Here is a 17,026-nt window from a genome sequence, read left to right on the forward strand (position 1 = left end):
TAACATGTATTTTTTACTGTAATTTTTATTTTTTATAAAAAAATTATTTGATTAATATCTAAGAGAGTTTCACATTAGTTATAAACATAAACACGATTAGACATAAATTTTATACTTAATGAACATTATGCTAAGAATATAACGTTTTTACCTTATTTACTTTCAAATGATAATATCTTAAATCCACATATCAACCTCTCTTATCTTCATCATACTTATTCTCATGAAATTATATTAAAAAACATTAATAGTCCCCATAATTTCAAAATAGACATTATGCTCTCCTTATATTTTTAATAAAAAGAACATCAAATGGACTCAGATTTTAAATAAGAAATTATATATCTTATATTTTTTTGAAAGAGATGCACAACTCCCTTGGATTTATTTAAAATATCATATGAACTAAAATTTAAATAAAAAAATTTATAAATGAAAATTTTAAAATATAAATAATAAATAAATTTTGTAACATCTCATTTAATAATATAAAACTACTAAAATAAAAATTTTCTTATGAATATTTACAAAACAAATCATTCATTGTATATTGTATATTAGTACAATTATTTAAGATAAAACTATAATAGTATCACATGTATACATTTTCAAACTTTTATACTATGATTTTATTATAAAATTATATTTAACATGATCTAATATCGTGCAATCATCTAGATGGTTGACTCCTCAACCACAGCATACCTCTACACTTCCATCTTTATTTATTTACACAAATACAGTAATCATTGCAAAAGAAGAAAAACCAGACAAGACAAAATAACACAAAAGAAAGATAAGTTAATATGCAAAAGAGTTTTCATACAATGGAAATAACATTGATCTCACATACTTATTCAATCATACAGATCTTAGTAAAGACAAGCATACCACATATAATACTCAAACAAGACTCAATTATCCGGATACAAGAATTGATGTCAAATCTCGGAGGGTCTTGCACTTGTGGTGGCTTCTACTACTTTGCACAACCATGCCAATGAGTTTCACTCTACCACACAAAAGGTTAGTCCATTAACATCTTTGGTCAAAGTAAAATCCCTAAACTAGGACCTTCTGCACCTCTCACCACATACATCATTCTACTATACTTGAGCTTGAATGATTATTAGATTGATAGGATAACCTCTAACATATAGACTTTCACATCAATGAGTACATTAATAAAAGCAAATCATAATCCTCTTTCGATCAAAACCACCCTTCCTCATACAAATCACATATAAAGATAATTTCCTTAACAACTTATAAAATCACATTAAACATACAAAATATTGAACATGGAAGATTAAACAACCATGTTAATTTCGCTCAGCGAGTAGTTCCTAAAAGTCCACTTGTTCAGTGACTAGAAGTCTCGTTCAACGATAGAAGTACTAGAACTCACAAATATTAAATCACTCATAAGTCATCCAACAAAGAGTTGTCATGCTCAACGACTATTAAGTAGGGGTGGAAAAATATACCAGTCTGACCCATTTTGGCTCAACTTGCCCTTGGTCTTGCAAAAACAGGCTGGACCATAAAAAAAAGGCAAGAAATTGCAACACACCCCACCATAGGGTGGATCAGCGGACTGGCCCACCATTTTTTATTTTTATAATTTAGAAAGATAAATTAACAAATAAAAAGCAAAACGAGGCTAGGGGCAAGTTGGCCCGCCTTTTGTTCGCCAATTTGGCGGGCTAGGCAGTGAGGCCAAAACGGGCTGGTGGGTTGAAAATTGCAACCTAGCCCACCTTGTTTTTGCGGACTAGCGAGTTGGCCCATAGGCCACATCCCACTTTGACATCCCTATTTTCAAGTGAATGGCTTTTTGGCGGGTGAGCCGGGTTCTTAGCGAGCCAGGTCAAAATTGGCTCACATCAAAATTTTCACATTTTTTTCCAACTCAACTCGACTCAAACCCGTAATGAGCCGGGTTGGCTCACGGATTTCAACCCATTTTGACGGCACTAATATTACTATTTTAACTAAATGCTACATTAAGCCCACCACGATTATCTATAATAAACATTGGCAAATTGGCAGACAAAGAGAACATTATGAATCTCTCTTCTTTTTTTCAATTCAAATTACTTTTAAAATAGAAAAATTTAGTCCTTTTACGTAGTGTTCGCTTGAACAGATTTTACTGTTCAGAGACGAATGCGAGCGATGAAATGAAAGTGAACTCGTGTTCGGATGAGAGGAAAAACAAGAAACGCTGAAGACAGATTTGCGGGATGGAAGGGTTTTTCATCACCCGCGAAAGTGAAGAGATTTGGAAGGATTGTTAGTAAAATGTCACATGTGCCCTCAACCAATTATACAATTCCTTGTGTGTATATCAGAGTATACACTATGTAGTTTTAGATTCATGGTGCATAGGTTGGAGGAATGTTTGGTTGGAGAAGATGAAGGTTGATGGATGAAGACGAAGATGAAGAGCTCGAACATGAAGATTTGGAGTTGAAGAAGAAGTTGGGAGAAGAAATGCGTATTCGGTTCTCACCTATTCATATTCGGTTCCAGTTAATTGAAGAAATGAAATAATGCGTGTATTCGGTTCCATGTTGTGGTATTCGGTTACACCGGAGAGAAGAAGTGCAGACAATGGATGTATTCGGTTCCCCAAAACTGTATTTGGTTGCTCTCTCATGTTAACACTATCCCCCTGGTATTGTTTTTTCCACAACCATGTGAAGATTTCGTTGATGCTTTCTTCCATGGTTGATGCGTTTGCAAGCTTAGTGAGTAACTACCCTTTGCAGCGACCGAAAAGCTCGCCACCTAAACACCACTCCATCACCAAATGCACATTCTGCCAATCCTCCGTAAGCACCCTTGAACTCAATGATGTTGGGTTGATCCGAGAGGTGCTGCAGGATCATAATTCCCCTCTTCATATCATCAATTTGCGTCTTTTTGGTTAGCCTCCACTTTGGAATGGACTTGCAGCCATGCTTCCTTCCGGTGGTCTTCCGGTGGACTTGCAGCTAGCTTGTGTGTAGTACAAAGTCAGTGCTACTACTTTTGATTTATCCCTGAACGTTTACATGCAGTAGTCCTGACTGTTACTTTGGCTTATTATATGAAGAAAATTATAATATGTTAAAATCTGTCTATAACAATATTAAAACAATTTAGTTTATATACTAAAGAACGTTCGGAGTTTATTTTCTTATAAACAAATCTATAATTGATTTTTTATAAACAATTTTAATATCGTAAACTTCTTTCCTTCTTTCTTTCTTTTTTTTTTATTTGTTAATATTGTTAGTTGAATTTTGGTTAATTATTTATTTTTTATAAATATTAAATTTCATTTTAATAAAATAAAATTATACAACTTGGTAGTAAGTTATATTAAAAAAATATTATATTTAAAAAACATTATTTTATTTTACTAAATTATAATTTTTTTACATTTTTAAAATTAATTTTAATTTTTTACTCTTTATAAACATTTCTACCATTAAATATAACATTAACAATTATCATTTTATACTACTTTAATAATCTCAGGTATTTTGGTAATCTTTAATTTTTATTAATTAAATAATTTTTTTAAATGTGTCACATCAATCAAATCCTACACTAACTTTCAAATCCACCCTCAATTACCTTCACATCCACTGAAACAAACAACAAACAACAAAAAAATTACTCTCAAATTCCCTCAAATCCATTGAATCACTCTCCTCCAAATCATATCCTCATATGTGAATAAAACATTAGTCTTTTAAATTTGTGAATTTAGTCTCACATTATATTAACAGTAACTTTTCGATAACATTTTCTAAGGAAGATCATATTTATGTTATTTTTTTATTTTAAGATTATTAAAATGATCTCAACATAATTACGTTATTTTATTTTATTCACGTGACGTACAAAGGATATTGTATCACTTATAAGTCAATCATAATAATTTTAACGAACCACATTTTAATAGATTAAAATTTTTAAAATCAGAATAATAAATGTGTTCATTTAAAATAAAATATCCAACAAATTCACATTATAAAAGAATGAGTGTTGTTATTTAAAAATATTAATGCCATGATTAAATGGTCATTTTACCTTAAAATAAGTTCAATAGCATGATTAGTATCACTAAAATGTCATGTCATTAACGTCATAAATTTCACTCAAATGAAAAGAACATCAAATTAAGAACTTCTAAATCAAAGATACAAATTTAATAAAAAGTTATTATTATATTTAAATATGCTTTTATTTCATAACTTTTTAATAAAAATTAGAATTAATATTTTTTTAAATTTAATTTAATTTTTTAACATTAGAAATGTAATAATTTAGTTATTTTACTTTTAAAATACGTAGTTAACATTAAAGCAAGAATATATCTTGTGTTGAAACGAAAATATATCTCATGTGAATAAGTTAAAAATTAAATATTATTATAAAATACATTTAAAACATCAAATAAATTTAAATTTTTTTTGGCTAAAATAATTAATTCACATATTTCTAAAATTAAAAACTAAATCAAATCTAATTTTAAAAAAAAACTAATTTTAATTTACTAAAAATTAATAAATTAAGGGTTAAATATGTTTTTCGTCCCTTAAGTATTACACGATTTTGGGTTTAGTCCCTACTCGAAACTTTGATGGTTTTTAGTCCTCATAGTTTTAAAACTCTTACTATTAGTTCTTAAAATTGGACGACGTTAACTTTTAGTAGATGTGGCAAACGGCGAGGCCACGTCTTATGCCAGCTTGCCTCTTCACTCTCTGCCACGTTGCTTGTGCTTGAGAACTTCGTTCATCTTCTCCGGCAAAGCCTAGCCTCCATCGGACCAGCCGCCGTGCCGGACCTTCCACTCAGTCCAAGGCGTCGTCGGCGACACCAATCGCCACCAGGGCCATTGCCGGCTGCGGCGTCGATTTCTCCCTCCTTGCCTTTTCTCCGCACGTGAGAGAGAAGCTCTCTCGTTCCTTCGCCAATCGCCGCCTGAGAGAGCCCAGCCTCCACGAGCCACAAACCAGGATGGTCACCGCCGACGCCGTCCTCGACAATCGGTCAGAGTCGTGAGGACTGGTCTCCCCTTCCTCTGATTCAGCGCGACCAAAAGCAGGGGTTATCATCCCCATTTTGACGAAGCAGACGACCGCCAACGTCCACTGTTCTACCGTCGTCAACACTTGCTCCATGGCATTCCAGAAAACGCGAGCATGCATGGCATTCCCAGAATCACCTAAAACTCAGACAAAACTCAAACAAAACCAGAAAACACGAGCAACTCCAATCGCAAATCGCACCGCGTCGGAAGACGCACACCGAGTTCGCTTCGACCAATTGAGAACCACGGCCAAGCGAAATCCCAAATCGCGAGTGCTGCGACGAACCCAAAATCGCCTAAGCCTCTCCGCCATCGCGCCTCATCCCGCAAGCTCCCTTGCAGCGACGCCATCCTCCATCAACGCCACCTTCAATGCGCAAAATCCTTGCAAGCCGCGACATCCTCCCTCGCGTCATCACCGTCATCCAGAGGCGCCATCACCTGCAACAAACCTACAAATCCAAAAACACAGCATAAACTCCATTCTCGCATTCTTGGCTCATGACGGCGTAAGATAGAAGAGCAAAATTGTGGCGGAGGTGCAGGGGCAAGTTTCCCCAATCTGGCAAACCCTAATTTGGGGTGGAAGGGGACTGACACGTGTCAGATTCTTATTGGCCAGATAAAAAGAAAAGCAACGTGGCAAAGAGTGAAGAGGCAAGCTTGCATAAGACGTGGCCTCGCCGTTTGTCACATCTACTAAAAGTTAACGCCGTCCAATTTTAAGGACTAATAGTAAGAATTTTAAAACTATGAGGACTAAAGACCATCAAAGTTTCGAGTAGGGACTAAACCCAAAATCGTGTGATACTTAAGGGACGAAAAACATATTTAACCCATAAATTAAAAATATATTTAACTTTTGTAAAAACAGTAACATTATATTTTAATGACGATTATTAATTTTAGTTGGTTTAATGTCTCGTTAGATCCCTATTTTCGTCCAGAATCTCAAATAGATCTCTTCTTATTCGACTTCTCAATTGGGTCCTTATTTTTGTAAAATTGAATCAAATAAAAGTCTGCCTCCAAATTGATCAAACACGGTTAAGGAGGCGTTACGTGGCATGATCTGATCATAGTGTAGTTTTAATTTACGTGGCATTTAAAAGGTGTGTGAAGTGTATTTTTTTCATTTTTGAATTAAAAAATGGAGTACACAAAGGGGAAATAAAATTTAAACAAGGTCAAAGTGTGCAAAAGAAATTAAAATAAGTGTAGCAGCCCCTTTCTTTTTCGAAATCGAAATAAGGGAAAGTGAGTTTTAGAGTTCGTGGAAGAAAACAAAATCGTTGTTGCAAAGAAAGGGGCAACTTCTCCATCGACATTTCCTCATCTCGCTTCTTCTTCTTATTACACAACACCCTCCCAACGGATCTATCTTCACCTTCTTCCTCTTCCCTTTTTGAGTCATGAACAAATTAATCAGTTACCACCATTTTCTCTATTGAATATTGAATTAGGCTTTCCGTGCTTTTGTATTTAGGTTTGTTTTTTTTTGTTTTTTTTTTCGCGTCTTGGGCAGCCATTGCAATCAAACTTTTAACTGTTGCACTTGCTTTACCAAGTCAGGTTGCAGACTTTAGTGTAGATAGGTGAGTCACAGTGGTTTGGAAGTTATTGTAAAGTAACGATTTAAATAACTTAGTTTTTTTTTTCTAATTCCATTCTTTCTCTCACTTTCTTGCTCAACAAGTTCCTTTCTGTACAGGTTACTTCTTTTTCTTTTACTTCCTATGTCAATGCTTCATCGTCTTTCTGTTCAAATCATCTGTCTTTTCCACCAATTAATCACAAATTCCAGAAAATTACTTATAAATCAATTTCTGATCATTTTCACCCTTCAGAGTTTATTTATGGAAACAACTTTTAATTAGCTTTTACTTCTCCACCATATTCAATCTTAAAGTACCAAACATTATACCATTTATGTTCAAGGTAAAGGGGTGATAACGACATTAAAGTTGAGATTCCTCCACCTTAAGTATATATATCCAAGAGCCCTAAAACTCAACTTCCCCCAATTTGATTTCGTTTTCGTAATTGCAGAGGAGAACAGGGCTTTCAGCATTTAATTTAATTTGATTTCCCAACTTTGTCCTTATTTAAATTATATTTCCACTCTGTATACTTCATTTTTAATTCAAAAATTAAAAAAATACAATTCACACACATTTTTAACGTCACGTAAATTAAAACTACATTGTTAGTCAATTTTTAAAAAAATAAGGACCCAATTGACACGTCAAACAAGAACAAGAAGGGGACCTATCTAAGATTCTGGACAAAAATAGTAACTTAACGAGACATTAAACCTTTTTATTTTAAGGTAAAATAAGATGTGTTATTTTTTAATAATAAAAAATAATAAAATTATAATTATAAAAACAAATAAAAATAATTTTTATAATTTTATTATTGATAGTTTTATTTATTTTATAAATTACTTTTTATTTATCTAATTTAAAAAGATATTTAAATTTAAAAAGTAAATTAAATGTAAATAAAACTATAATTTTTATAAGAATGAAAATGAAAAATAAAAAAGAAAAGAAAAGAAATGACCATCTAGTCAGCTCAGTACAAAACATGATATTTTCTCTAAAACCGAGGAGAAATGGAATGTGAAGTAACATTTAGAGGAAGAACTTAAGTCTGTTGTTTCGGAGGACACAAACTGAGTTGTGTTTGTTGTGTTGTTGTGTTGTGTTCATCTTTGGCTTGTTGTCAACAGAAACGTCCACACAGCAGCAAACCATGGCTTGCGTGTACAAGAATCCCAACGTGCCCATTGAAGTTCGTGTGAAGGATCTTCTTTCCCGCATGACTCTGAGGGAGAAGATTGGTCAGATGACCCAAATTGAGCGCACTGTTGCAAACGATTATGCCATTCGGGATCTTTCCATTGGTACCCTTTAACCTACCTCTTCTGATGTGCCTCTTCCATGTGGTATTTTCTGAAGGGTTGACCTTGTTGGTGTTGGGTTGAATTTGAGGGACTCCATTTGAGAGTTTCTCTTAAAAATGGGAAATTTGATGCTGGTGTGTTTTTGTGCTACTTTGAACTGTTGGAGTTTGAAAAGAATTTGAGGGAACCCAAATTGAGAGTGTCTTGGAAATGGGAACTTCATTATGCTTGTATTTGTGAAATGATTATATAGTTCAAGACCAGAGTCTTATGGAATCTTTAGATAACATATAATTGAATCTTAATAACTTTTTCTGTAAATTTAAAATCTCATTATGTCAAGTAGACACTGACCATGTAATAATTTTTCATATTTGTTTGTGCCATGGTTAGCTGGTGATCCCAAACCATGTAACAATTTGTGGTATTTATGCTCCCATTTTGTATGCCTCTTGAAATGAATTGGTGGGACCCCAATTGAGTGTGCCTCTTGAAAATGGGAACTTTGACTTCTCTATATTTGATTTACATTTTGTTCAACTTTGAATTTGCTGGAATTTCAAATCAATTTGAGAGGCCCCAATTGAGAGTGTGCCTAAAAAAATGGGAACTTTGCAGTGTGTTTGGTTGAACAACTTAGATGAGAGGGAAAACGAGGGGGCTGAAATCCCCTTCTCTCCTTTAGACCAAGTGCTCTATCGATATCCCTTGAATGTGCTTGTATTGTTCTTGGATTGGACCCTTCTTTGGCAGTTGATTACGTAGTATATGTGCACATTATAGGGAGCATACTGAGTTCTGGAGGTAGCTCACCGTTTGAAAATGCACAGTCGTCTGATTGGGCTGATATGGTGGATGGCTTTCAAAAACTGGCTCTACAGTCTCGACTGGGGATACCACTTCTCTATGGGATTGATGCAGTTCATGGTAATAACAGCGTCTATGGTGCTACTATATTTCCTCACAATGTTGGTCTTGGAGCTACTAGGTTAGTACTCACTTTTTCATATGTTTTTAAACTAAATTAGCAGAGTGTAATATTATTACACTACTGGGATGATTCTCTGGTACTGAAAGAGATAAAATACAAAGATGCTAACTTCATGAGAAATGGTGCTACAATGGTTTGCTGGACGTGCTGAATTACATTGGCATTTGAGTTTATGTGTCTCTTTTTGCCATTGAAATCAATCTTAAATTTCACTGTTGGAATGCTTATAGGGACAGTGATTTAGTTCGAAGAATTGGAGCTGCTACGGCACTTGAAGTTAAAGCAAGTGGAATTCACTATAGTTTTGCTCCATGTGTAGCGGTAAGGAATTGCAATCAACTATAGTCCTTGTATGCCTAGATGGGTTACGCCAGACAACTACATAGATCCTGCCGCTTTTGCAAAGTAAAATGACTTGGATCTCCATTTTCTGCAAGTTTTTTCAATTTTGAAAATTTTGCATGAAGTTTTTCCCCGGGTGCATTCACTATTTATCAGTCTTTGATGTTCATTAGTGACTCCATTATAAACTTCGTATATCCTTGTCTGGTAGGTAGCATGACAATGACACCACTTCCCAAGAATCTGGTACTTTTCAATCAATTTTCAAAGATTGCACCAGTTCCAGAGATTTAAGATTTTTTTTTTCATTAAAAACAATAGATGGGTATTATTATATTTTTCTGAAAAGATCTGCCTATTTATCTTAAAATCAGTTTCTAATAAGAGTTAAAACGCAAAGAATGATCAAAATATATCCATATTTGGCATATTTTTCGTTTCATTTTTCCCATTTAAGACTCGGTATCTAAACAATAAAGGAATGACATTTTACTTGGTTAAATATGCAGGTCTTAAAAGATCCTAGGTGGGGAAGATGCTATGAGTGTTATAGTGAGGATACTGAAATAGTTAGAAAGATGACTTCCATTGTATCAGGTTTGCAAGGCCAGCCTCCAGAAGGACATAAACATGGATACCCTTTTGTAGCTGGAAAGTATGCAAAATCCATATATATAAATTTAAACAAAATATTTTTGTTAAAAAGAGTTTTGAAAACTAGCTATTTCTGTTCCAATAACTATTATATTGACACTTGACGCGAGGATGGCTACAGCATTTTGTTCTATGTTCTTCCTATTTGTTGTCTTTTTATATCATTTTCCATAATTCGCATTTTAGGAAAAGATTTTGTTCCCTTTTATTTAGTTGCAAAAATTTATTTCCTATTTTGTTACCTATTTGTTGTATTTATTTATGCTATTGATATTTTGTTACCTATTTTCTGATTTGTATATTTTCCCATTACTTCTTTCTGCTCATGGCTTAAACTTGTAATTATTTTGAAAAAGTTTTCCTAATTATTGATCATGCATCTTATGTTAAAGTTATTTTACAGGAACAATGTTGTTGCTTGTGCCAAGCATTTTGTTGGAGATGGAGGTACTCATAAAGGTGTGAACGAGGGAAATACTATAATACCTTATGAAGACTTGGAGCAAATTCACATGGCACCTTACTTAGACTGCATTTCTCAGGGAGTTTCAACCATTATGGTCTCCTATTCTAGCTGGAATGGACGCAAACTTCATGCTGACCATTTTCTTCTAACTGAAATCTTGAAGGACAAGTTAGGTTTTAAGGTAAAATAACCTAATAAATCTATCTCTTTATTACTGGATAATTTTCAAGTTGCATTTGAATCGATATGCTTGAAAAGTATGTTATCTAATTTTATGTTACAGATATTTTCAGTATATCATGGATGAATACCAAAATCACTTTTCCATTTTATGTTCTGCCATTTTATTTTTGAAAAAAATAGAGGATCTTCAGGTTTTCTTTTTATTATACATAAAAACTATTCAAGAGGCTCCACTTATTAGGTTTAGCTTTTAGTATAGTTGCTCCTTGACATAATACCATAGTGGGCTTTCCCTAATAGCATGTTTGGATTTGTGGTAGGGAGCCTCAAACCCCTGTTTAACAGACTAAATTGATTTTCTATAAAATGAATGTCAATTGTTTCAAACATGATTTTGCTCCTAAAAGCATAGTAGCCGAGAAGTAAAAGATTAAGTAAAAGATTATAGCTTTTGTGTCGGGTGCAGATTTTTACACTAAGTCATACTAGAAACTTTCTTTTGAGATGAAGGTTTTCAAACATAAGTCCATTTCACTTAAACCAAAAACAATTTTGTAAAATGAAGATAGTTCAAAATCAGTTTGCAAATGCGCTCATAGCTCACCCTAACATTCTCTCAGTAGTAAAAAAATTCAATCCTTACTGTCCCTATTCTTCGAGTAAAAGGTTATTTTTGGCACATGGTATAACAGGCTCCCACCTTCTGTGCACTTGAGTTCAAAAAGATCTTGTGAGAAGAGCTGTTACCAAGCTTCCTCCACCTAGTGACTTAAGCTTTTACAACAAATGGTCTTGACAATATCTGGAAACTTCTAGTATGATATGATAACAATGACTGAAATTGTTTTTCATTTTCGTGTGTTTCTGGTTTTGATTATAACATTTGTTTTAAAATATTCCTAGACCATTGCTGTTATAGGGATTTGTGATTTCTGACTGGGAGGGACTTGACAGACTTTGCCAGCCTCACGGGTCAGATTATCGGTCCTGCATCTCCTCTGCAGTCAATGCTGGAATTGACATGGTATTGATCTTCGGTAAAAGAAATCTTTTATCATAATGTGTTTTTCTTAATCTGTTTTCATCTATCAATAAAATATGCAGGTGATGGTGGCTTTAAGATACAAACTTTTCATTGAAGAATTGACCTCTCTAGTTAAAACAGGGGAAGTACCTCTAAGCAGAATTGATGATGCTGTTGAGCGAATTTTGAGAGTAAAGTTCGCTGCTGGGCTTTTTGAATTTCCTGTTAGTGACAGATCTCTGTTAGATACAGTTGGTAGCAAGGTAATCAATACCTCAGCGCACAGTGAATTTCTTTCACCCATGGTATAGGCTAGGTTTTTATTTGTAACTAGAACAACTTATAGTATACCATTTGATATATTTTAGGAAAATGATTAATCAAGCAATTACGGTAACTATTATGATTAACCAATCTATTGGTGCATCATTCTAAACTAGAAATATGTTTGTCAGGGTATCCTAAATTTAATTTCCCCTGAAAATGAGGTAATAATAAAGGGAAGGAAACTATACTTTTGTGAGAGCTTTAGGAAACAAATGCTTTAACATATGATAAAGAACAAAATTTAGTAACACGGATTCCATTTTACATTTCTATTACAACTATGTACTCCCAAGTTCCCATTTTTTGTGGCATGTTGATGTTCTATGTTCCTCGATTATTGTTTGCTAGTATCATGTTTTAACTCCGTTTTTCACATAATACTATTTCTGCAGCCACATAGAGATCTTGCGCGTGAAGCAGTTCAGAAGTCCCTGGTTTTGTTGAAAAACGGGAAATATCATAACAAACCTTTTCTTCCATTGAACAAGACTGCTAAGAGAATCCTTGTTGCTGGAACACACGCAGATGATCTTGGATATCAATGTGGAGGTTGGACTAAAACTTGGTATGGAATGAGCGGGCGAATCACAGTTGGTAAGACATACTTTTGTGCTGCTTTTTGTTTTCTGTTGATTCTTGAAAACAGAAACTTTGGTTTCTGATTTTATAAATCTAGAAATTCATTTGGTGCATCCTTCCTTCTCAAGTCTCAACCATGGTTTTTCTCATTCCTTGTCACTAATGTTAATACTCTATCTTTCTTCTTTCTAGAGTATTCTTTGTTAAACATTGCTGTTAACATGTATCTTACACCTAACATTATAGGGACAACAATTTTAGATGCTGTGAAGGCAACTGTGGGAGCTGAAACAGAAGTTATATACGAGAAATATCCATCAAAGGGCACGATAGAACGTAACGAATTCGCTTTTGCAATTGTAGCTGTTGGTGAAGCACCATATGCTGAGACCTTAGGTGACAATTCAGAGCTTAGAATGCCCTTAAATGGAACTGATATCATAAGCCTAGTTGCTGACAGAATCCCAACTGTGGTTATTCTGATATCTGGAAGACCTTTATTATTAGAGGCATGGCTATTGGAAAAGATTGATGCTCTTGTTGCTGCTTGGTTGCCAGGTAGTGAAGGGGAAGGAATCACAGATGTTATCTTTGGCAGTCATGATTTCAAAGGTAAATTACCAGTGAATTGGTTCAGAAGAGTTGAACAGCTTGATCAGCCAAGTGATGGAGTTAATTCATGTGAACCATTATTTCCTCTTGGTTTTGGTCTCACATATTAGAAGAGTTAACAGAACAAGTGCTTTCTCAAGCACCCTAAGATAGATAGCCAAAGACTTGTAAAGGCAGATTCAGAATATTTGTTGCCCTCCTATCACTAGGGCTGAGTTTGAATATTTAAAGTTCAAAAAACAATACATTAATCTATGATAATAATAAAATAAAAAAAGTGTTTTTCACTTTGCATTTACTCATGCTTGTTTTTGTTTGAGGAAATAGGATGATTTGACATAGATAATATAACAATAAAGTTTTGTAGAATATGCTTAAAAAAAATTCTTTTCACAAATGTGTGCTTAACTCAATACCCTCAATTATCTTATATATACATAATTGATAATATTACGTAAAAGATTGTGGTGATAGTTGTTTTGAGTCTCCATAATAATAGATTATAACACTCTTATAATTGATTATATCTTTATTTTTTATAATAAAGAATTATTAAACTAATAATAGAAATATGTAATAAGTAAAATTATTAATAATAAATAAAATGATTTCTCTTTTTCATTCATTCATTCATTTTTCTACTAAATGGTCTATGTTGTTAACGCCATTTTTTACTTTTTTATTTCCTTAATTGAGAGCATTGGTAGTTCATTTTTTTGTGGATGTGTTTTGGAGATCGTGGGGGACAAAATCCTATTTGACAATCACTGCCTATCCTTTTATTGCAAAAGACTATGTCTCAAGTAGGTTGTGAACAAGAAAAATATATAAAAATAATAATTATAAATAGCATCACTATTTAATACTTATTATCTTCGGATTTTTTTTTAGGTAAGTTTATATAGAAAGAGAAGATTGTAAAAGATGGATGGTAACACAAACGATGAATTCAAAGAATGTTACCTAAAGCTATGTAATAAAGATATATTTTATTTTAGAATGTTATTACAATTTTTAAAATCTCTTTCGTATTACAAGCATCTCCGTGTATGAAATTGAAAACAAAAATAGTAATTGGTCGAGGGTTAGTCTCATTCTATTTTTATAACAAAAAGAAAAAGGTAACCATATTTTGCTGCTTAAGAGAGTTTATTGTTTGAAGCTGTAGACTCCCAAGGTTGGCTTTTTCTAAATTAGGGTTAAATTACACGGCTTATAATGCACAAAATCATTGTAGTGAGTTACACTAGATCGATGTCTATGGTTTAGGCATATGTGAAAAATATTGTTCTTACATATATCGTGATTTTCCCTTTTCCCTTTTCCCTCTATATATATCCATGATAAATTGATAGTTTTTATAATAAATGTTTCAAATACTAGGTTTGGTAATAGACAAAAAAAAAAATATTACATAGCGGATTAACTATAAAGGATTATAGTATTAGTTAGATATATTATGACAAGTGTTTTGGTATTATAGTTTGAAAAATCATAAAAGGTTTATGCATTACGTAACGAATTAATTATAAATAATATATTCAATATATAACATACTTTCATAATATATCAAATTTATTACGACGTAGTTCAATTTACCTGACATAATATTTCAGCTTTTATGACGTAATTATTTTCACCTCTCCTACTATTTCTTATGTATTATGATAGATATTTGTTTAATTGTCTATTCAAAATTTAACCTATTATAACATATATTGTCTAATACTTATAAAAACTTTTTTTTTCTTTTAAAGATTTATATGTGCTTACATTTAACATATTATAACAGACAATGTAAAGATTGTCTTTTTTTTTTAAACGGTATTCCTTGTTTTATCATCTTATCACATTAATTTATCTTAAAATCAACAAATTCAATTAAATAAACATTGAATTTATTTCATACATTAAATTGTCTAACAATATTTAATAAATATTTATACATAAAATTATATATTCAATTTAAATATTACATTAATCTACATATACAATACTATCTAAGTTTCTACAAACTACTAATTAAAAAAAAACCCCACTTGGAAAACATAAATACATTATTTGCATATGTAAATTCCGTGGACACTTCCATCTTAATAAATAACAAGAAGAATTTACCATAAAAGCCAGCTTTTGGATACCAGAATAAAACTCAAATTTAATTATATAATACTTTGTTACATGCTATGTTTAATCATCATATATAGGAACTAGTCTAAGATAGTGATAGCAAACTCAGGTATTTTCATTATACCATTAATGATTTTGTTGTTGCAGTTAGTCATTGGTGGTCTCAAATAGAAGTTATTGCTAACAATCGAAACCCTAGTAGATCTCGTATCTTGATGTCCCTAGTCTATGACCGACATAAACTACATCCATGCTCTGTTATTTGGGATCATTACTTCAAATAAGTACCAATTTCAGGGATCATGTTACACACATTCTAATGTGAAATCCAAAATGGCAAAGTGAACCTTTTTTTTTTGCTGTATAGAAGAAGATCATTGTATGCATACTTGAAGAATTTGAGGACTGAAAATTCCATGAAAAAAATAATGATAAAGTGCAAGCATTGGGTCCCATCCGATGTCATGAGTTGGATATTTCATACCTACTATTGAATTTTCTATTGTGAACTCGGTAGATCTGAAAATCTTGTTGAGAAGACATGTCCTTTACCCTTTCTATTTGTCTATATAATCTGAAATCATTAACTTTCTTGCCAATATTCTGGTTTATTCCCATTGAAGGATATGAAATCTTTCAGATACAATTGCATTGCCTAATGATAATGAGATTTGATGCAGCAGCTTTCCGTCCTTCTCTGTTGTTTTCCAACGTGTGAAACTCAAATCTTATTGAACTGCCTTCATTCTCAGATTCTGAGCTAATCAATAAACATGGAGGGAATCACACCCACTTTCTCATCATACCCTCTTAGACACAACTTTCCATTCTGCCAGCCATGCTCCATTCAATATTTAACATCTGTAAACATCTCTCACCCCACCATCTATCTTACAAATCAAAAATGAATTTTTATATTTTCAGAAAATAAAAATAATATTAAATGAATGTAAAAATTTATGTGTTTAAATATCATTTATGTTATTTTAAATAATATCTTTTACACTTGTTAATTAACCAACTCTTCAATGAAATTATTAATTTAATAAAATAGTACGAGAGTGCTACCAACATACATCTTTCAGCATATTTTTATGATTAATGTTTGTTAACAACCATACCATTATAAGTGAAACTTATAAAATGCATATTTAGTCAATCTAGTTTTTCACTTTATACCAAAAGTTTTCCATGTAACTTGTAGTGTAGTGCATGTCACTCTCTTATTATATTAATTTAATAAGAATTAGGATGGTGTACACAATTTTTCAATAAGAACTCAAGAGTAGAAAGATTAAAAAGAGAAATTATTTAGTTATATTAATCTCACATATAGTTAAGTGTTTTCTTTTTTCTCATAAATTTAAAAACTTGATACATAGATATTGATCAGAAAGATAGACACCCAAAATAGTCATATATTACTAAATAATTTCCAAAAAAAGTGCTATATAATATATATACATACACATACGTGTGTGTGAATATGTATGTATTTTAATAAAAATTGTAGTATAGATATTGAAAATCTACACTAAATATGATGCATTATACAAAGATACATCAATAGCAGCAACCTAGATGGGTTTTTTTTTTCCTTAGCAGGTAAAGATTATTTAGTAAATAATATCCACCAAAGAAATTTCCGTGTATGCAAATAAAGGAGAAACATTCATTACATGCTAAGAAGCTTGTTTGACTCTGTTTTTATTTCTCTG

General features: G+C 32.5%; 1 protein-coding gene across 1 annotated transcript; it reads left to right on the top strand.

The window, feature by feature from the left end:
- Nucleotides 1-7,707: 7,707 nt before the first annotated feature.
- Nucleotides 7,708-13,476, top strand: LOC124828372 (uncharacterized). Its single transcript, XM_047301657.2, has 9 exons — nt 7,708-8,000; nt 8,784-8,988; nt 9,222-9,312; nt 9,843-9,988; nt 10,391-10,634; nt 11,556-11,660; nt 11,741-11,923; nt 12,380-12,581; nt 12,813-13,476. The coding sequence occupies exons 1-9, from the start codon at nt 7,850-7,852 to the stop codon at nt 13,286-13,288; spliced, it is 1,803 nt and encodes a 600-aa protein (XP_047157613.1). The 5' UTR covers nt 7,708-7,849; the 3' UTR covers nt 13,289-13,476.
- The last annotated feature ends 3,550 nt before the right edge of the window (nt 13,477-17,026 follow it).

The sequence above is a fragment of the Vigna umbellata genome, chromosome 5 (assembly GCF_029865625.1).
Source record: "Vigna umbellata cultivar VRB3 chromosome 5, Vumbellata_1.0, whole genome shotgun sequence".
NCBI lineage: Eukaryota > Viridiplantae > Streptophyta > Magnoliopsida > Fabales > Fabaceae > Vigna > Vigna umbellata.

Bases quoted from the DNA above. Each gene is read 5' to 3' on its own strand.
- LOC124828372 (XM_047301657.2), top strand. From the start codon at position 7,850: ATGGCTTGCGTGTACAAGAATCCCAACGTGCCCATTGAAGTTCGTGTG. The intron at 8,989-9,221 runs GTTAGTACTCAC...GAATGCTTATAG, and splicing joins GTTGGTCTTGGAGCTACTAG to GGACAGTGATTTAGTTCGAA. The intron at 11,661-11,740 runs GTATTGATCTTC...TAAAATATGCAG, and splicing joins TCAATGCTGGAATTGACATG to GTGATGGTGGCTTTAAGATA.